General features: G+C 51.1%; 1 protein-coding gene across 1 annotated transcript in view; it reads right to left on the bottom strand.

Annotated features, from left to right (window-relative positions):
• Nucleotides 1–6561: 6561 nt before the first annotated feature.
• The window catches only part of SYP (synaptophysin), a 169676-nt gene continuing 153846 nt past the window's right edge, over nucleotides 6562–22391 (bottom strand). The window contains exons 6-7 of the mRNA XM_085629884.1: nucleotides 15438–15741; nucleotides 6562–11662 (exon numbers count right to left, since the gene is read on the bottom strand). Of these exons, the coding sequence (XP_085486010.1) occupies nucleotides 15442–15741 (300 nt within the window). The 3' untranslated portion in view covers nucleotides 6562–11662; nucleotides 15438–15441. The remainder of the gene's footprint in view (nucleotides 11663–15437; nucleotides 15742–22391) is intronic.

The following is a 22391-nucleotide window of genomic DNA, read 5'->3' on the forward strand; positions in this document are numbered from 1 at the left end:
GGCACACAAACAAAGTCGACAGCCATAGTATCAACCCGGTAGACTCTCCAGGGGGTCTTTGCTAAGGTGAGTGGAGTCCGATGGGAACAGCGCCACACTTCCCTCCGAGTCAGAGTCCATGGAGTTTCCTGGGGAAGGGCTAGTACTGATCGCGGGTCGGGTGGAGTGAAAGGAGGAGGCCGAGCACAGCGCCGCACGCTGTCCCTCTCGAATCTGCTGCTGCGGCGGAGCGCCAGAGGGCGTACTCTGTGTCAGCATAGTCTGTTTCCGCCGTCGCGGGGTCTCCGCGACCGCGGCGCCGCCGAATCCAACCTCCGACCTGGGAGAACCTCCGGGAAGTTTCTGTCCAGCCAGTCCCACGCGCTGTCCGGCATGTCGAAAAAGAGGGAACGCTGTTGATGGACCACCTTCAGTTTGGCCGGGAAAAGCAGCGCGAAGGGGAGGCCCGCTGCGCGTATTCGCGACTTCACGTCCATGAAGGAGAAGCACCTCCGCTGCACCGCCTGCGTGTAGTCTGGGAAGATGAGGACGGTGGTATTATCGACACGCAGCGGTCCACTGTCCCGGGCAGCGCGCAGGAGATGGTCACGATCTCTGTAATTCAGGATACGGGCTAGTAGAGGGCGGGGGTTGGCCCCCGGCGGGAGACGCCCCGCAGGGACCCGATGCGCCCTTTCCACAGTGAAGTGAGGGGAGAGACCAGTAGGGGCCACCACTGTTTTTAGCAAGTTTTCAATATGGACCGTGGGGTTTGGGCCCTCCACGCCCTCCGGGTATCCCACTATCCGGAGGTTGTTGCGGCGTGCGCGCCCTTCCGCGTCGTCCGCACGCGCCTGTAGTGCGTCGATCTCCTGGCGCATGCGGGTAAGTTGTTCGGTGTGGGTTGCCACCTGCGATACCATAGGCTCCACTGTCTGGTTCGTATGTCGCGCCTTGTCTGCCAACTTCCGGTGGTCATCTTTCAGGAGATTCAGGTCTACGGATATCACTCCCAGTTGGCCCTCCAGTGACGAGCGAGTGTCTCTGATTTCTTTAAGTATCATATCCAGTTTATCTGGAGGGGCCGGTGGCTGTTCCCCACTGGACGCTCGGGGTGGTCGAACATCAGAACCGGTCGGGGGACGGGGCGTGGTGTCCCCAACAGGCGGGCATGCTGGTGTCTTGAGCCTGACCCTACCCATAGCGGTACTCAGGCGGAGGGTAGGCAGCAGGTCCGGATATCAGAGCGCGCCCGCCCTAATGCACGTTCCAGGAGCCACAAGCCAAGCCCTCAAACGACCTCCACAATCGCCCCCGGTGCAGCCGCTATCCTCCACCAAGCAGTCCAGGCAGCAGGCAGGTGCAGTCAGCCAGTATGGAGGGCAATGCGAGGAACGAGCCACCCCACAGGATCAGAGGTTATCCGTATCGTCCCCCAGCTTCTTGGGCGTGGGGAGTCTCCGTGTTTCCGTTCTCTGCAAATCAGGAGTTCGGGCCCCAAGCTCCACCAGCCACCACCACCGGCAATCTTCAAAGGGTGTTGCGAGGCTCAGGGCACGTCGGCGCCGTCCCCCGGACCCCACCACCCGCAGCCTCACCTCATCTACCGTCAGGGCAGGTAAATTGTCTGGGTGGGTGGGTACTCACGGGCTCCAGGATCGCGTCGGACGTCGATGCTGGGCAGCACACAGCAGGTGGTGTCTCTCGCCCAGCCGTCGCAGGGTGACACCCACAGTCACGCTCAGCCGCCAGAAATCCGCGGCATCCACTGGGAGTCCCCCACCGCCGTCCCGGTCCAGCAGTCACCCCGGGATGTATCTCCGGCGCAGGATAACCGTGCCACGCTGCCACAGGCCGCAGGGTGTACAGCGCGCACCTGAGCGCCACAGCCCAAGGGGGTCCGCCAGGCCGAGCGCCGCTCCACAACGTTTGGGGGCCCCCAGAGTGGGGCAGGCAGTCCGACCTCCGGCCGCCCCGCAGCCGAGTCCCCCCACGCAGCGATCAGGTTCTGGTAGGCGGGGCACCTCGCAGGCCTCACCGCATCGAGCCGACACCAGGCCGCAGACCAGGGGACACAGTGCCAGTCCGCGCTGCCCTCCGAGTCTCGTCCCTCGGCTCAGATTTCACCCCAGCTCCGCCGTTGCAGCCCGCTCTTGCCACCACAGGCCAGGATCAGCGCGCCGCCGGTAACAGTGACACAGCCGGCGGCGGCGAGTTGCGAGGCTGTCGCTTGGACACCGGGCAGTTCCCCTCACGATCCCAGCAGAGTCCGGGAGCCGGATTTTGACTCGGCTCCTCGGGAGGTGCGCATTTACAGGATTTGGAAGCTCCCCGGCCCGGAGCTCGCCGTTTAGACGTCCGCCATCTCCGGCTGCTAGCCACGCTCCCCCGAGGTAGTGGCCATTGTCAAGGGGTCAAAAGAAGTCTACTGCGACTTTCTCCCAAACGACTTTTGAAAGATACAACATTTTCAAAGGATACTGTGCTGTCTTAGGACTTAGGAGATAAACAGTTACACAGATGAAAAGCCTGGAGATCCTTTTCAACGTGCTCATCAAGATGAGGGAACCAAGCTCGGTCCCGGGGGGCTTGCTTTGTGGCAATGATTCTCTAATGTCCCTTGTGGGCCACTTCAATGACTTGTTGTCTTAGACTTTCAGGAATGGTAATTCTTGACCCATGTAGGATGATCCCTTCTTGTGTAACTGACAGTTTATCAAACACATTCTTAAATTTCTGATATTGACTGTCGCTATCAGGAATTCTAGCATGTGCTCTTCAGGACTGATGGAAACTAATGTCTTTGAGGATGAGCATATTCCTGTCTGCATTGGTAGCAGCACTTATTTGCTTAATGGACACAGCTGCAGGAGTGCTGGATCTCAAAATAAAGTTAATGTAGGATTCGGTCAATCTGGAAAGTGTACCCTGGCACTGCATGGGCACTCGAGAGATGTACTCCGCAAGGTTTTGATCTTTCCCTGGTGGTTGCACAATAGTGTAGTCATACTCTTGCAGTCGCAGCCCCCACCTCTCAATGCAAGGGGGCATCTTGGCTTTTGGATTGCCAAAAATAGTGAGCAGTGCTTGGTGATCAGTAACAGGCATAACATGTTTCCCATACAGAAACACATGAAAGTGTTTGCAAGCCCACACACCCACTAGACTCTCTTTCTCAGGTTGTGAGTAAGCTTGTTCAATCTGTGACAACTCTGGCTAGCTTAAGCTACAATACACCTTCACGTGTTTGCATGTCCAGTATGTTGGGCAAGAATTGCGCTCAAACCCACTGGGCTTTCATCCGCAATAATCTCTGCATGCACTTTCAGATCAAAGTAGGCCATTTCAGTAGCATTTCCAATTGCATGCTTAATCATCTTAAAACATTGATTATACTCCTTTGACCCTTGAAATGAAACATTCAGTTTTGTTAAATGTCTCAAAGGGACACTCACAGTGGCAAAGTCATGGATGTACATAGAACAGTAGCTGGAAATACCAAGAAAAGAAAGCAGAATGGTTACATCTTGTGGGGGAGAGGTAAATGACAAAGCCTGAACTTTGGCTGGATATGTTATTCCCCCTTCAGAACAAATGTGCCCAAAGATTTTAGTTTTCAGCATTCAAAGTAAGACCTGCATCAGCAAGTAGACTGCACACTTGTGTAAGGGCTCTATCATGTTCCTTTCATGTGGCCCCAAAAACTAGTATATCATCACAGTAATTGAAAACATGTGCGACAGACTGTATAATGTGACGGATCACATCTTGGAAAAGTTTGGCAGCAGAAGACACTGTACAACTCAATCTTTTGTATATGAACAAACCAACATGAGTTGAAAAGGTAGTAATATAACTGCAATTTTCTTTCAAATTCAAGCTGATGATACCCTTTGTTCAGATCAAGGTGCAAAAAGACTTTGGCGCCATTCAACTTGGTAATCATATCAGCAATTTGCGGACTTGGATTTTGTTCTCTTTCTATTGCCTTGTTTGCTTCATACAAGTCAACACAAATTCGCACAGACCCTCCACTGTCCTTTTTAGGTACCACCACTATCGGGGACACCCAGGGCGCTGTATCAGTAGAGTGCTCAATGATATCATGTTTTAGCAAAGTCTCAATTTCTTTTTCAACAGCTTCATGTAGATGAAATACAATTCGATGATGTTGTAGAGCAAAAGGAAAAATGTCTTCATTCATTTTGAGCTGCACTATCATTGGCTTACGTTTTCCTTATCCATGAAACGATGATGGAAATTGATTCACTATGTCATGATGAGAATTGCTATTGTAATTCACAGAAGTTACTTTGATGCCAGAAGCAGTGCTGAAACTGAGTAAGCAGGCACTCAATAAAGTGCCCTAAAGAACATGAATTGGGGCTTGTACCTTCATCTTTTTATGCTTCATGGTCACCATAAATGAACCTTGTTGTTGTAATGGTGTCAAGGCTCCCCACGTATATACTTTGGTTTCAATGGTGTGAGAAAGGGCACCAAAGACAGGTCATGATTTGTTTTCGGCTGGCATGATATTGATCAATGCACCACTGTCTATAATGAATGGTATGCACCAACCATTAACCTTCAGTTTGATTTTGGGACATTGTTCAAAGGAATTTTGGGTTTTCACTTGCCGATCTTTTCCTGACTTATATTCTTCCTTGCAGGAAGCCATACCTACCTGCACACATCTTTCAGTAGCCAGCATTGACATTGCACACCCATCTTCTTCACTGTCGCTCAACAGTGACCTTAAAGAGCCTCTCGATGAAGAATTAGCTGACAATCCGCCTCTTTCAGTTTCTACTTGCCTCAACTGATGTTGCCGTTTACTTCGGTGGGCATGACTGGCATGCTTCTGGGCCTTTCTGGCATCCATTCTTTTCGCAATGTGACACACTTACTCTTTATTTCACTCTGCAGACTGCTACAAAATGGTTCTCCCTCCCACAGCCTTTACATATCTGCCCAATGGTGGGGCATCTGCCTTCATGTGGAAAGGAAAATCCACATCTAAAACACAGCTTCTTTTTCTTTGGAGACATCACTTTGTGGCCTTCAACCTTGTGTTTTTTCATGATTATCATATTCAATGCTGATTCACTCAGCCTCCATGTCAGTGGCTTGTATATCGGCACTTTCCTCAGCTTGGGCCACCATGAGCACATGCTCTAGACTGAGCCTTTCTCTCAGCACTTGGTGTCTGAAGGAATCAGACAGCAACCCATCGTTGACTCGCAGACAAATGGATTCTTCATTATTGAATTTATTGAACTTACAGTGTTTGATGAGCATTTCAAGTCTTTCAACAAATTCATTCATCGTTTCACCATATCTCTGTCTACATTCTGCATTGGATTGAATCTGGTGTTCAGCACTTCTTTGATTTGACGGTATGAAGTTTCTTCACCTCTTGGTATTTTCTTTATCACTTCCTTCACTCCATAACCTGCTATGATTTTGAGATACTTTATGATCTTTCTGTCACCTGCTTCTTCCAGTGCATCAATGAAATAACCAAAAAGCTTCAATCCAGACTGTCCATCTAGCGCCAATATTCTGCTTCTTGGCAACATCAAAAACAGGCGGTGGTTTTAGAGAGGTGGCAGCACCATATTGTGTACTGTTTCCTGCAGTTGCTGCCAGAATTATATGCTGTTCAGGCCTCAATTGACCTTCAGCATCTCCTGGCACTAGTGCTTGGACTGTTGTGCCCAACCGGAGGTGGCGAGGCACCATCTTCTTCTTCGGCAGTGAGTAGCGGTTTTGTCTCTTGCTCTTGTACTTCACCACTCTCACCCTTCTGCATTGTACCTGGTTTTCACTGCCTTAAGAGTTCCTTAGCATTTATCGTACTGTATGAATAACGGCTCTGTGTTAGGTTTTGGGGTCAAAAATACTTTCAGTTGGGCCTTCACTTTCTTCAAAGGTCTTGTACTGTCTGGAGTTGTGCTTTGACTACACATACGCCAAACATCGATTCTTGACTTCGAATGAGTGAGGAGCAGGTGGCACTCATAGGCAGCTTGCTGGACCTCAGCCAACTCTGTGGGAGAGCACTCTTGACTCTTCAGGTTGCGGGTTTATGTATCCCCTATCTCGTCACCAGAAATGGCATCTCTGCAGCCCGGGGGCATGAATGTGAATTACACCACACAGGGAGCTCTGTGTTACACGTCTTTATTTCTCAGAGTGTAACCATTAACTGAAACATACTGCATCATGAATTTTATTAACCACACCCAATCACATACGTCACTAGACTACAAAGTCCATTAGGGGCCATAGAGGACCCGCGCTCTATAATACACAAGACACTACAATCCCCTCAAATAATATTCATGCTGTGCCGTTCACTGCAGCGGATAGAATTGTTCATTATAAGACAATATATCTGAAATACTTTGAAAAGAGATCTTCAAACTCTTCATTCACGGGGTCAGGCTACATCCCAAGATTGGAGGATTCACTTGTAGAATGACCTAAATCAGGACTGCCATCTATTGGCCCTTGACCCATGCTGGAGCCCTCCTTCTCCAGACAAAAACCTAGCACATGGCATAAAACAAGACTCAGTTGACATCACATTTTAATCTTTTTATTCATAGTTTTTTCTTTCATTTCTGAATTTATTTATTTTTTTGGAGCAATGGAAATCACAATATCAAATGGATGAGTCCAACTGAAGAAATAACACAGTACGTCAGAACACGTGGTTTACGAACACAATACCCCTCGCGGAGGATTTGGCGCTGGGTGGCAGGCGCCATCTTGGAGATCCTCGGCTTTCAAAGCACTCGCCCACCCTCCTCTACTAACTCATAAATCTAATCGAACAGAACACCCCTGCCCTCAAAATGTATGTACTGTGTGCTGCCCGTGCATCTGTGCACCAGGCTGCTCCACGTAGCCTTGCAGACACTGGGGTCACTCTAACATCTACCTATGCGGGGTGCTTTAATCCATAGTCTGCTTAGTTAGAGAGAAGTCCTGCTGCTCCGGATCATGCTGTTCCAGAACCACGGCCTGCTTCACCATCACCCGCTTCACCAGCACCATGTTCTCCTACATCTCCTAGTCAACCATAATTGTGCCATCTTTCGCTCAACTGAAACCAACACCAGTCCTGCTCATCCCACACCAGCTCCTGCTTTTCCAAACTAGCTCCGGCTCTTCTAAAACCAGCCCTGCTCTTCCAACACCAGTGCCTGCTCTCCCGGTACCAGTCCCTGCTCTTCCAACACTACCCTCTGCTCTTCCAACACTACCCTCTGCTCTTCTAACACTACCCTCTGCTCTTCCAACACTACCCTCTGCTCTTCCAACACTACCCTCTGCTCTTCCAACACTACCCTCTGCTCTTCTAACACTACTCCCTGCTCTTCCAACACCAGTCCTGCTCTTCTACCACTACTCGCTGCTCTTCCAACATTATTCCCTGCTCTTCCAGTGCCAGCACATGCTGTGCTAGTCCTGTCTCTTGCTTTTCCAGGCCCTTCTTCTCTTTTATCTCCTTCCCACACACTTTGATTTCTCTTCTATAACCATCAACTGCACTTCCAGCTCTATCTCCAATCACCTCCTCTCACCTACTCCTCAACTCGACCTCAGCCTCTTTCTCCACCACCCAGGACGTGATCTCTCACACCTCAGGCCACCATACCGGCCCCTTATCCCTGTTAACAGGAAAGTCGTTTGTCCGTTGACCTTCACAACGCCTGACGCTTGGCCTTGCACTCTGTGCTGCCTCCCCACTACACCCAAAGTCTCCATCACATCGTATTGTGTTGTGTCTCCAACACTCCTCTGCCTCCCTTTACACCCTCCCAACGCCTGTTACACAACAAAGGGCATAGACCGCAAACTCCACCTTCTGCGTCCGTCCATCCCACATTCCCACTGCGCGGCTAGAGGCGGACTGACTGACCTCTAGCAAACGGGCCCATGCGTTGATGAAAGAAAAAGATGAGAAGCTACCGGCAGAGACGCTACAAGTCACCAGCTACAGAGCGGCCACAGAGTGCAGGGGCGGCATGCCATGCAGTGCCAGGGTGTGGCGGATTGGGCAAGGGGCAGGAACCAGCTCTGGCCCTGCTCGTGCGGGAGCCATCTTGAGGTATGGTATCTTCCCACACAGGGTAGTATGAGTGGGCTAAAAGAAGGGGACCTAGCTGGTCTGATTTCATTACCCCCTCTCCAGCTGCCCATACGGTGACCCTAATGCAGCTGTGTGTGTGGAGGGGGGTGAGTGGCTCATCTGATTAATCCCTAGCTTAGTTCACCTCAAGTGGTTGGTTTATGGCCTGCCTTGGCATGACCAGGTGGCCAGTGGCAGGCTGTGGGTCTGCCAGCAGTCTTTGGTGCTCACAGACACACTACGGCTCTACTCTTGGGCACTCACACATGGTGCTGGCCAAGGGTCACTGACCACAGAGTTTCTCCTGCAGTGGCAGAAAGACTGGAGAGGGTCCACGCAGATTCTCAGAGAGTCAGACCGTCTGTGGTTTAGCGTCTACTACTCTTGTCATTGAGGGGGCAGTGAAAGGGGTCACACGTACCTAAGCAGGAGGTTGGAGGGGGGTGCTGGGTGTTTAGGATAAGTGAGGGAGAATGATCTCATCCAGGGACAGAGAGTGACATGATCCTCAGAGTTGTGTGATCCAGCGACAAGAGTCCCATGTTCCACGGTCAGAGGAGGCAGGAAAGCCCCCTAACCTTGGGAGAGAAACATATGGTCATGCTCCAGGAGGTTTAGCAGAGTGACAGAATCCTCAGCGCCATGAGATCCAGAGACGGGAATTACACAGACGGGTAGCGAGAGGTCATGCAACACATAATATCAGTGTACTCACATCCGAGAACATCAACAGATAGAGAGATGTGATCCAGGGACACCAATGTGATCTAGGGACCGTCACGTGACCCAGGGAGAGCGTGGCTGAAAGTCTCAAAGTGCACTGTAGTAATGTGCACAGTAAGCGAGGCGCAAAAGGTCACGTGATTCAGGGACAGCACGAGTGGAAGGGTCACTTCATCCAGGGAGAGAGTCATGTAATCCAGAGTGAGTCGTTTTTGCTCCAGGGGCAGCCAGAGAGATGGAACCACATGATTCAGGTAGAGAGCCATGTGATCCAGGAACAGTCATGTGATCAAGGGGGGCAGCAGAGTGGGGGATGCATATGATTGAGAAATTCACAGGATCCATTGGGGTCTCGTGATCAATGGAAAGAGAGGTTGAAAGTGGGAAAGCATAACGTATCAATGTCTTCATGATCAAAGACCATCGGGATCAAGCGTGGGAGTCACATGACCCAGCGCAAGAGTCACATGATCCAATGTGAGAGTCACATGATCAAGTGCAGGAGTCATGTGATCAAAGGGGAGGCAAAGTGGCAGAGTCACATGATCTAAGGAGAAAGTCTCATGAGACAGAGAAGTGACATGACTCATGAAGAGAGTCATGTACAACAGAGATTTGGTGTCGTGATCCAGGGAGAGAGTCACATCTTCAACAGACAGTCACATGATTGAGGGAGAAAAGTCAAATGACCCAGGAGAAAAGTCACATGATCCAGGGAGAGAATCACATGATCCAGGGAGAGAGTCATATGATCCAGGGAGAGAGTCACATGATCCAGGGAGAGAGTCACACCTTCAACAGATAGTCACATGATCCAGGGATAAAAGTTAAATGATGCAGAAGAAAAGTCACATGTTCCAGGGGGATAGTCATGTGATCCACAGAGAGAGTTAAGTGATCCAGTGACAGAGTCACATGATCTACAGAGAGAGTCACGTTATCCAGGGAGATCACATTATCCAGGATTTACAGCTGGAACGGCAGTAACCAAAGAGGGAGTCTCATGTGATGAATGGTTGTGAGAGTTACATCATTCATCAAGAGAAATGATCTCATTTTAAATGGAGAGTCATGTTATAGAGGTGCAGAAGGAGGATCAGAAGATGAAGGGATGGGCCAGAGCCACGTGATCGAAGGACAGGACCAGAGCGACATGACCGAGTGCAATAGGCAATGTCATGTGATCGAAGGACAATGGAGAATCACACCGTGAAGGGATATGGGAGTCACCTGGTCAAGGAGTAGGGGGAGAGCACATGATCAAGGGCTGGTGTAGAGTCACATGACGACTGGAGGACACATGATCAAGGGCTGCCGTAGATTCACATGATGACTGGAGGTCACATGATCAAGGGCTGCCGTAGAGTCACATGACAACTGGAGGTCACATGATAGAGGGCTGGCATAGAGTCACATGACAACTAGAGGTCACATGATCAACGACTGGCGTAGAGTCACATGATGACTGGAGGTCACATGATCAAGGGCTGCCGTAGATTCACATGATGACTGGAGGTCACATGATCAAGGGCTGCCGTAGAGTCACATGATGACTGGAGGTCACATGATCAACGACTGGCGTAGAGTCACATGACAACTGGAGGTCACATGATCAACGACTGGCGTAGAGTCACATGATGACTGGAGGTCACATGATCAAGGGCTGGCATAGAGTCACATGATGACTGAAGGTCACATGATCAACGACTGGCGTAGAGTCACATGATGACTGGATGTCACATGATCAAGGGCTGGCGTAGAGTCACATGATGACTGAAGGTCACATGATCAAGGTGTAGATTTGAAGTTACGTGACCGAGGAGTTCATCTGGATGGTCGTGTTTGAAAGATGGGGAAGAAGAATCAATTGATGAAGGAAACAAGTGTGAGCCACGGACCAGAGGAGGCGCAGGGACCACAATATCCATGCTTGAGCGTTGCGTACGAATATGGGAAGGGGCAGGGCCTGGGGGAGGTGGGGCAGCCATGTGATCATGGGAAGAAAGGTCACATGCTTCAGTATGAGCTGGAGGCACTCACATCCTGCAGAGGCAGTGAGCGGGACAGAGTCACAGAAAGGGCAGAAGCCCAGAGAGGGAGAGGGTCTCATGGGGCAAAAGCACAGGGAGGGAGAGCGTCTCATGATCCAGAGAGAGTCTCATGATCCAAAGAGGGTCTCATGGGGCAGAAGCCCAGAGAGGGAGAGGGTTTCATGGGGCAAAAGCACAGGTGGGAGAGCGTCTCATAATCCAGAGAGAGTCTCATGATCCAAAGAGGGTCTCATGGGGCAGAAGCGCAGAGAGGGAGAGGGTCTCATGGGGCAGAAGCACAGGGTGGGAGAGCGTCACATTGGCAAGTGTCCAGGAGGGGATCCAGGGATTGAGATGAAGTCTCATGACCCACGTGGCTTCCATCCCAGTGGTGACCAGTGGAGAGCTCTTGGAGGGTCAGCCGGGGCCCCTGAGAGTCTCTTCAGAGGCTGCGTGGAAACTCATTCCTAGGTCAGCAGACAAGGGTCTTGGGGGAACATGTGGGGATCTCGGGGCATCTTGCCTCCCCTCACTAAAGATAAACAACAGATATCAGCAAACAGCAAGTGTCTGCTTCCTCTGAGGGGGGCATTTTTTCATACAGATAAATATATTTTTATATATATAATATATATATATAAACGTCACAGACAACTACATTCTCCCGTAATATTCACTCCAATGGCGCAGGCTTGGTGGTGGTGTCGCTGCCGCTGCTGCCATCTTCAGGCCAGAAGAGGACACTGAAATTCACAAAAGAGTCTTCTCCACGTCAGCCCAAAGGGACCTGCAAGGCAAGAGAGACCTGGTTACTGAATACATGTGAACAAGGAGGGCCGAACACTCAGGGGCCTATTTATGATCCCTTGCGACATTTTTACGCTGCCAGTGAGTAATTTTTTGACGCATCGGCGGTGTAAAACATGCGCCCCGTTGTGCCCTATTTACAAAGTGACTCATTTAGGCCGATAAGTCACTTTGTAAACCCCTGCACCACATTATACCCGCGCCAGGTATAAACACATAAAAGCCTCATAGAAGTGTCGCATTGAAATCCATAAGATTTCAGTGCGCCACTTCTAGGATACCATTGCATCAAAACCTTACGCCTGCCTCATGGCAGGCGTACGGGTGACGCAGTGCATTAAGGATATGCCTCCCCCATGCATTGCTGAAGTTGAGTCATAGTTACGACACAACTCCAGCAATGCGTGCCTTTTGTGCCAACAGATACGTCAGGATTCCTGACGCATCTGTCTTTCCTTGGGACATGAAGCGCCGTTCATTAAATAATGCGCATTCATCGTGCCGCAAGGAGGACGCAGCGAAAACTGTTGCATCGCTGTTTTGTCACAGCGATGCAACAGTTTTGATAAATTAGGCCCTCAGAACCTGTGAATAAGAGGGCATGGGCCTGCGACAAGAAAAAGCATGAAACGATGGGCCCTGATCCTGTGAGGAGGGGGTGCCTGAACCCGTGAAGGGAGGGGCTGTGCCTGCGGAGGGCAGGCCAGAGCATGTGAAGCCCTGACCCTGTGAGACGGGAGAGCATGAACCTGCAAACCACGGGACTTTCAAAAGTCTTATGTGCTTTATATAAAAAATCCAATAGTTCAACTGATTTTACCTATAAACTGTGAAAATGGAGCTTGTAGGCATTCCCCAGAGAAAGTTATAAACAGATTTTTATCAAAACATCCAGCTTTTAACTGCGGATAGCTATAGTTCCATGCATGAATGATAGCTTCTAACCCCATGTTACCTTTTTTTAATGCAATTAGAGAAGCAATCTAACATTTCGGGTTAAACATTGAGCAGCCGTGCACACCTTTTGAATGCTCACTAGATTTGACTTTTAACTGGGTTAACTCTGAGTTTGTAATGACTTTTCTTTTCAAACCCAAGGCCTGAGCGGTGCAGTCGCATGGGTTGGCATGCTACATGAGGCTCAAAATGAAAATGGGAAAAGACCTCCTGCAAGCTTACATCTGTGTTCAGCTGGTGCCGAGAGTGAGCATGTGAGGAGTCACATATGTCAATTTAAGAAAATAAGGATTTATTTAAATTATATTTTTTTAGAAATGTGCGAGTGCAGAAATGCAGGTGGGTGCTGCATAGCACATGCCAACTGCAAAGATATAAAATCCCAGAAATCCAGAATCCAAAGTAGTCTAGGAGGGGACTCCGAGACCGCTCCCGCAGGCGGTTCTAGACACACTCCTTGATTCAGGGACTGTTTGACTCGCTTTCAGTTCCTTGCCGTTCTGGGGTTGTCCATACTCCGTCTTACGGCTGGACGTTCACCCAGTGTCCGGTTCCTAAGTTCAAGGTGATGATCGTGTGTGTCCAGTGAATATCTTTACTGCCACAGGCCAGTGTCATGGTCGGACCCTTGAGGTTTCGGCATTCCTGGGGATCTACTTTGGACGGAAGCCCGAAAGAGTCAGCAAAAGTATTCCCTGCATCACATGTTGCTATTGAGAGCGCTTGAAACAGTAATGGCCTCTGTCTCCATTGCATGCCAATGCGACGGGCAATGACTATCATTTACCTGGTTGCCCTGATTAAATGGACATTAAGACACTGGACCATTCCACTCCTTGCTCCCCAGAAATGTCACCTATTGACATGGATGGGAGCTCTGCTTTGTGCTTGGAGGGTGGGTTCATAGGTGGTTGTTGAGATGGAAGGTCTCCTGCACGGCTCTGGAGAGAGTGCTCCCGTGCCCTACCTCGGTCTCCTGCACAGCTCTGGAGAGCATGCTCCCGTGCCCTACCTCGGATTCCTGCATGGCTCTGGAGAGCGTGCACCCGTGCCCTACCTCGGTCTCCAGCACGGCTCTGGAGAGCGTGCACCCGTGCCCTACCTCGGATTCCTGCACGGCTCTGGAGAGCATGCTCCCGTGCCCTACCTCGGTCTCCTGCACGGCTCTGGAGAGCTTGCACCCATGCCCTACCTTGGTCTCCTGCACTGCTCTGGAGAGCATGCTCCCGTGCCCTACCTCGTTCTCCTGCACAGGTCTGGAGAGTGTGCTCCCGTGCGCTACCTCGGTCTCCTGCACGGCTCTGGAGAGCATGCTCCCGTGCCCTACCTCGGTCTCCTGCACGGCTCTGGAGAGCGTGCACCCGTACCCTACCTCGGTCTCCTGCACGGCTCTGGAGAGCGTGCTCCCGTGCCCTACCTCGGTCTCCTGCACGGCTCTGGAGAGCGTGCACCCGTACCCTACCTCGGTCTCCTGCACGGCTCTGGAGAGCGTGCACCCGTACCCTACCTCGGTCTCCTGCACGGCTCTGGAGAGCGTGCACCCGTGCCCTACCTTGGTCTCCTGCACTGCTCTGGAGAGCGTGCACCCGTGCCCTACCTTGGTCTCCTGCACGGCTCTGGAGAGCGTGCACCCGTACCCTACCTCGGTCTCCTGCACGGCTCTGGAGAGCGTGCACCCGTACCCTACCTTGGTCTCCTGCACTGCTCTGGAGAGCATGCTCCTGTTCCCTACATCGGTCTCCTGAACGGCTCTGGAGAGCATGCTCCCGTGCCCTACCTCGGTCTCCTGCACGGCTCTGGAGAGCGTGCACCCGTGCCCTACCTTGGTCTCCTGCACTGCTCTGGAGAGCGTGCACCCGTGCCCTACATCGGTCTCCTGCACGGCTCTGGAGAGCGTGCACCCGTGCCCTACCTTGGTCTCCTGCACTGCTCTGGAGAGCGTGCACCCGTGCCCTACCTTGGTCTCCTGCACGGCTCTGGAGAGCGTGCACCCGTGCCCTACCTTGGTCTCCTGAACGGCTCTGGAGAGCGTGCACCCGTACCCTACCTCGGTCTCCTGCACTGCTCTGGAGAGCGTGCACCCGTGCCCTACCTTGGTCTCCTGCACAGCTCTGGAGAGTGTGCTCCCGTGCCCTACCTCGGTCTCCTGCACTGCTCTGGAGAGCGTGCACCCGTGCCCTACCTTGGTCTCCTGCACAGCTCTGGAGAGTATGCTCCTGTGCCCTACCTCGGTCTCCTGCACGGCTCTGGAGAGCATGATCCCGTGCCCTACCTCAGTCTCCTGGAAGTCACTGTAAAGTTGCTGTTGTTGTTCTGATGTTTACATCAGTGAACATGACAATCATCGAGTCCATTTGTGGGATTGGTGGGTCTGTGTACTTACTGTAACCCAAGCTGAATTCTCACTTGCTGGGCATTCGAGCTCCCCATCCCCCCTCTGGTACCTAGTCCATAGCCCTTGTGACCTGGTGAAGTAACCAGCTGCTATCTGTGCTTAGCTCACACGTTCCCTCGGCTGCGGTGATCACCCATTCCCTGGACGATGGACACCCCTTCTAACCCCAACCCATTAATCTGGAGTTTATTTAACTTTCTTCTCTGGTAATAGCAGGCACATATACCAAGGAACAGGGGAGGAGGGCAGGAGGCTCTTCCCATCCTGTAACCGTGCACGAAACGAGCCCCCTGGACCGGAGAGTGTCTCCCCGTCCAGTAACCATGCAGGAAACAAAGCATGGGCCGACCATCCACAATACTATGTGCACCCCACCTTCCAACATGCTTTTGCCCCAACTTACCACGTTACATCTGATTGGAGAAGGAGGTGGGGGCCCCTTGGCCGTAGCCCCCCTGCTGCCCATAGGCCGGCTGGGTGTACTCTGCAGGCTGGCTGTATTCGGGTTGATATCCCCCTTGCTGTGCGTATGGCTCCTGGGGGGCGTAGCCGGGGCCCTGGTTGTAGGATTGGCTGTAGGCATCTGGGGCGGGCTGCTTCTCCTGTGGGGGAGGGGCAGCCTTCATGAAGGGGGCGCTCCAGCCCGTCTCCTTAAACACGAACCAGATATTTCCAGCCCAGAGAATGAGGTTCAGGAACCCGAAGACCTGAAGGGAGAAAGCAGTAAAGCATGACCAGTGGAAACGAGATTGCAGTAAAGGAAAACACAGCATTCAGGAAGGAAAAACAAGCATTGTGCAGTACAGGGGAGCACCACCGGATAACATAGAGTACAGGGGAGCACCACCGGATAACATAGAGTACAGGGGAGCAGCACCGGATAACATAGAGTACAGGGGAGCACCACCGGATAACATAGAGTACAGGGGAGCAGTACAGGGGAGCACCACCGGATAACATAGAGTACAGGGGAGCAGCACCGGATAACATAGAGTACAGGGGAGCACCACCGGATAACATAGAGTACAGGGGAGCAGCACCGGATAACATAGAGTACAGGAGAGCAGCACCGGATAACATAGAGTACAGGAGAGCAGCACCGGATAACATAGAGTACAGGGGAGCAGCACCGGGCAACATGGCAGAGTGTTGTTGTTTCAAAGAAAGTTGCTGCCCTAGTCCTCTGTGGGTGTGTGTAGGCTGTGACTTGTGTACAGATGTACACCTTTTCCACGGCAATAAAGACGTGTCCCTGCCCGGCCACTGAAGTTACCCTGGCCATAGTGCCAATATCGGCATACCGGACCCCTCGGGGTCCCAAACACTGGGAGGCTGCCTCCTGTGCCCTCTTGTGGCACTAAGGCGGCCGCCCTGTTAGCGGGTCTCCTGCGTGGACCCCGGGCAGCCGGCATTTCTGGGTTCCCTGTGTTAGCGGGAGCTGTATCCATCCTCACCATGGTTCTATGTGTCAGTGAAGCCCCAGCAGTCGCTGGCCTTGGAGGCAGAATAAATATGAAGACAAAGGCACAGGAACTACCCACAAACGGTAGCCACACCATCTGCACACACACACACACATGTACAACGCTATCTGGACCAACAATGGCTGTTGTTCAGACCTGAATGGTCAGTGTGTGCGGATCAGTGTGCAAGAATCAGAGTATGTGCGGCTAGGAAAGGAACTTAGGGCCGGATTTAGATCTCGGTGGACGAGTTACTCCATCACAACGGTGACGCATATCCTGTCCGCCGAAATATAAGTTCAATAGGATATAATGCCATTTAATTTCGGCAGACGTGATATCCATCCCCGTAGTGACGGAGTAACCCATCCACCGAGATCTAAATCAGACACTTTGTAATGTATTGATGGGGAAAGTTTGAATACCTCCAAAATGACTCTATGAGTTTTAGCCACACCCCAACTAAAGCACATTTCCAGCAACGGAATTTCACACCAAGCCTACACTCAGTCCAACTGAGAGACCCACCAGCTCTGGATTAAAACTTACCGCAGATAATCCCCAACGCTGCACTTCTCCTTGTGAGAGTAACTGGATTCAAAGACGTCTTCAGAGAAACCGACCTCACAAAACCTGAAGAGCTTTTCAGGATCTGAGGGTGATGTCCTCATAACGGAGGAGGGTAATGACGCTGGCCCAAGTGGATTCCAGTAATCCGGTCATACTCCGGTCACACTCTCCGAGATCATAACACAGGCAATTTTCAAATTTTTAAACAGTATTCGAGATCCAGACACCAGTTCCAAGCATATCAGGCAGGGGTTTGAGAAATTAGAGTAATTTGCTTTTGTGATATTCCATGAAATTACGTGAAAGTTTGGCAAAGTCATGTGAAATTGCGTGTAATTAAGCAAAATGCAAACTCATCATCCTATGCCCAGAGTGCGGACGTAAAGATAGTACTGGTAAATGCCCTTTGTAAATTCCCAAAGTCGTAAACGTAGATGTTTGGTCTAAGTTAAAACCAAACGTCTAAGTTTACCTTTGTGAATCGGGCGCAAAGTGCACACAGAGAGGCTATTCCACCGCCAAGGGCTCTGCCGCATTCAGAATCATGAGCACAGAGTGCGCACAGAGAGGCTGTTCCACCGCCAGGGCTCTGCTGCATTCAGAATCAGAAGAGATGTGTTGGTGGCCTAAAGTAGACGGCTGGGCATAATCTCGAAGAGCACCTATCACAGTAGACGTGGTGGACGTTTGACATCGTCCTTTAAAAAGGCATTGCCATGTGGACCCGCATAGATGACAGGCACAAGTTTGCCATATGACTACCGCAGACATCTGAGAGGACGTAGCAAAGTCCTCATTAAACAGCACTCATACGATGCGGTCTGTAAGGAAATGCCTCATATTGTATGGTCACCCCCCAAGGTTTGGACTGATGCCGCTGGTTTTTATACTCGGAGAGTGCACAGAGGCTGCTAACAAGACCTCAGAGACGGTGCCCTGACCTTAAACTGTTTATGTTTGATTGGCTTATACACGACTGGCATCAACTAACTTGCTTCTAAGTCCCTAGTATATGGTGCCCAGGGCCTGTAAGTTATAGGGTCACCTCAGGGACCGCAGCACTGCTTGTGCCACCCTGGGTGTGACAAAGGTAAAATATGGCTCCCAGTGTGCCACTGCGGACTGGAAGGGCAGTTATAAACTGCTAACACGTATTTGCCATTTAAAACAATGGCTTCACCCAATCCTCCATTTTTAATACATGCCACCCGTAGCGTAGGTCTATTGAGTGCTAAGGCAGGGTGCTGTAGATCACAAAGTAGAACATGTAGTTGTACATGTTTCCCACACTGAAAAACTAGTTATTGTGTTGTTTACTGTGGAATAGGCTAGCAGCTCCGTTGGCGAGTGCATAGTTACAAGCTGACACTTCAACCCAACTAACCTCTGACTGGAACTACTAAACTCGTTACTGTAAGGTATTAAACAACTCATTACATTAAGCCCAACTGGATGCCCAAGACAGAATTAATGTACTTGTTGCAACTTTTACAACGTGGCCACTGTGCTGCCCTGAATCCCCTGTGCCCGCCCACAGTTACACAGGGAGTTTGTCTCTGAGACAGGTTTCTGCTCACCTGGGGAGGCGCGCAAATGACTCCCAGGAAAGGACATCATCGAAGCCTGCATGGGGGAGAAGTGTTACCTCTCACCTGGAAGGAAGCCACGTGAGTGTTGGCACAAAAGAAAAACTTCAAAGGAGAAGCTGCCTTAGAAGGCAAATGCTGAACATTTGGGAGAGGAACTGCTCCACTGATTAAGTAGACAGGCTGGCTCTCAGGAAGGAGAGGGGGAAACCACTTGCCAAACCAGTTTTCAGGGGCATGTGGCCCCCTTGGTAGCCACACCTCTGGATTGCGCTGGAGAGCTGTTCATACCAATAAAGGGGATCTGTATCTTGTGAGTGCGAAGAATGTAGAACTCTGGAATAGCCAGATCCCACACTTCGCAGGAAGGGGTCATCACGAGAGAAGGAACCTAGTAGCCCACTGGCTACTGACTGCGTCTGCCCTGAGGGCATTTTCTGGGCATAAAAAGGACACCCCTGGCACCCAGAACTCAGATCTCATTAGATTGGAGAAAAGGACCGAAGGAGGTCTGACCAAAGACCCCGTACTTGACGTGGACCGCACCTGCTGAAACTTGTGCCTTGCGAAGTCGAAGCAACTGTGCCTGCTGTGTCCTGCTGGTGGGGATGTTGACTCCTGAGTCCAGCTGAATCAAGAGACTCCAAGGGTAAGTTGGCTGACCTCTTGTTCGCAGACAGGGCCACAACAGATGAAGAAGCTGCTGGGGCGAGGTGGCAGCCCAAAGTTTCTAACAGCCGCTTCTCACACCCTTGCAGCACCAGGGACCAGGCTCCAATGGTAAAAGTTGCCCAGAGTCTGCTGAACCCAGGAGAATAATCGGAGTGCAGCTTTGTCACCCAGAAAACAACTTCTCTGTGGAAATTTAGTTCGTAACTGAACATTATCTGCGCCATCTTGTCTCTCTCCAGCGCCGCACGCAGAAACACACGGCGGCCATTTTTTTTTACACCATGGCCCCTCTCCCCGCTCATTGCCGATCGCCAGCGCGTCCCTCTGGCGCTGCGAACACCCCCCCGCGCGCTGGCCACCCCCGCTCTCTCATACATGGGCCATAAACCCCCTCCTTCTGCGTGACCCTGCCATGGAACCACATCCCGCGCCTGACCAACACCTCCTTTCATCCCATACATGGTCATACATCCTTTTGATAACCCCCTTCCTCTGCGCCCGATTGTCCGAACCGATCCCAGGCCATCACCTAGCCCTGCGGATGTAGTTTATTGCCCCTACTGTAAGGGAGACACCCCACATCAAAGGGATTACGGTAGATCCACACCCCACCCCCTGAGACCCGACCAGTCGCACACACCCCCAGGAATTGGCGGAATGTCCAGCTGTGTGATAGCCATCTCCTACCATGGGTGGGGTGGGGATTTCTACTGTAGATATGTGTGGGAACAAGCTTGAAGTGGGGATTCCAAGGATGTCTTTCCGTACATCAAAGTCTCAACAAGAATGTATCACATGTAATAAAGCAATAAACCTGTGTATAAGAGGCCAGGCCTCAGAGATGTGGGGAGAGCACCTCGAGAAGATTCCCTGTTGGTCTGATCTGATGTGTTCTCCTCCGGAGAGAACAAAACTTTGTTTCCTGCCTTCCAGTCTCCAGCGCCTGCCTCTTTTGTTGGTTAATCATCGAATGGTATAAGAGGCGATTACCGCCGGGCAATACTTAAGGTTATGTTGTTCGCTGATTGCCCATCCTGCCCTTTTTTTACATCTCCTCCAGAAAGGATTCCACTTTGACCGCTATACTGGGCGACTGTCAGCCCAGTAGCAACTGGATGTCTGCCAGGACCAAAAGGACTTTGAGAGACATCAATTCCTGTGGCCAGGATTACAGGGAGACCCTTGTTGACCAGATTGCATCCACAGCACGCTTTAGCATCTTCAGGCTCCTGTATCACTTGCATCAGGACCACTTCCATGATTCCCCTGACACCGGCTCAGCATCCACAGCATCCAGGAGCATCTTCAGCATCGTGTAACCCTTGCATCAGGACCACTTCCATGATTCCCCTGACACCGGCTCAGCATCCACAGCATCCAGGAGCATCTTCACCATCCTGCATCCTTTGCATCAGGACCACTTCCATGAATCCCCTGACACCGGCTCAGCATCCACAGCATCCAGGAGCATCTTCACCATCCTGCATCCTTTGCATCAGGACCACTTCCATGATTCCCCCTGACACCGGCTCAGCATCCACAGCATCCTTGAGCATCTTCAGCATCGTGTATCCCTTGCATCAGGACCTCTCCATTAACGTCTATGGATCGACATCTTCAGCCTCCTGTATCCATAAGAGTCCATAAGAGTATATGGCCAGGAGCTAAAAGTGACTGGAACAGGCTGGAGGCTGCTCCTTTCCGGAAGGTAACTGTTTCTGAGGGACTTGCCAGTCCCCCTGACTGGCTCCCTCCAGGAGTGGGTCACCTAAAGTAACTCAAAGTAACTGCATTGATACTTAACTTAGTTTTCATTGAAAACATTTCTGTGTCACTTGGTTGCAGTTAAGAATAAACATGCATTCTTGCTGTACCTTGTACATGTTATATATCCAGAACCCTCTGGTGGATCTTTTTAATTTTTGCATCTCGTATATTTCTTCTTCGATTGTTTTGGTGGTGTTCAGATGCTTTTCGATTGTTCCTTAGTGTAAGCTTTGCTGCTCAGGACCACAGCTACCCAGGGTTGGGATGAAGGGTTATCGGACAAAACCTACCTATCCTAAAGGGTTTGGTGAGTGTATTACATGGTGAGGTCGCACAACCACACCACATAATACACCCCATTCCCTCACATGGTCCTTGGCTACATAGTAGGGCACGAGCCGGGGGAGTCCCATTGGCCATCACAGTGATCTCCCTGTCTCATCGGCTCACTGGAGCCAAGGCTCTCCAATCCACTCCACCACAAGCCTCAGGTGCACCTGGCAACACAAACCAGAGGCCACCTGAGTCATAAACTAGGCATCAACAGCAGGCGACAAACACATCACCACTTGAGAAGAAGTCGCAGGAGAGACTGGCCACAGGCCCAACACTGGCATCTAAGAGGTGATGGGGCAACTTTGAGCTGTGCCTGGGAGGCCATTGACCCTGCCAACATCTCCCTCCAGCCTGGGGTCGCCAAGGGCTGCGAGACGCTCAGACAGAGTGCTTTGGCAAGCATAAAACACGCCGGACGAGTCAACTAAATCTGATGACAACTGTTTGGCCACAAGCCCCTTTTGTGGTTTAAGAGGCATCTCTGCATCCAAGACGTTTTTTGTTTCTGTCCTGCTCAAGGTACACAAATCTTTTTCTGCTTCTGCCCGCTACAGACACACAATTCTTTCTGTTTCTGCCCTGCTTTGTATGCGCTGTCTTTTTTATTCCTGCCCTGCCCAGTGCCTGCCATGTTTTATGGTTTTACTTGCGCTTTGTCAAATATATTTTTGATCTTGCCCTTCTGTGGGCATTATATTTTTTATTTCCACCCTGCTGTGGCCAATCTGTTTTTATATCCATCCTGCTGTATCACCGTGTTTTCCATTCTGCCCTCCTCGGTGTCCCCCACGTCATCTACTCTAGCTGTACTCCATTCCACCATGTTTTTGATTCTGCCCTCCTCGGTGTCCCCCACGTCATCTACTCTAGCCATGCTCTGTTCCTGTCCCCAGGCAGTATGCAGTGTGGGTTCTGGTTCTGCCCTGCTTTGTATTGGCCATGGTTTCGGCTAACACTCTCCGC

This window comes from Triturus cristatus, chromosome 10 (assembly GCF_964204655.1).
Source record: "Triturus cristatus chromosome 10, aTriCri1.1, whole genome shotgun sequence".
NCBI classification, from domain to species: Eukaryota; Metazoa; Chordata; class Amphibia; order Caudata; family Salamandridae; genus Triturus; species Triturus cristatus.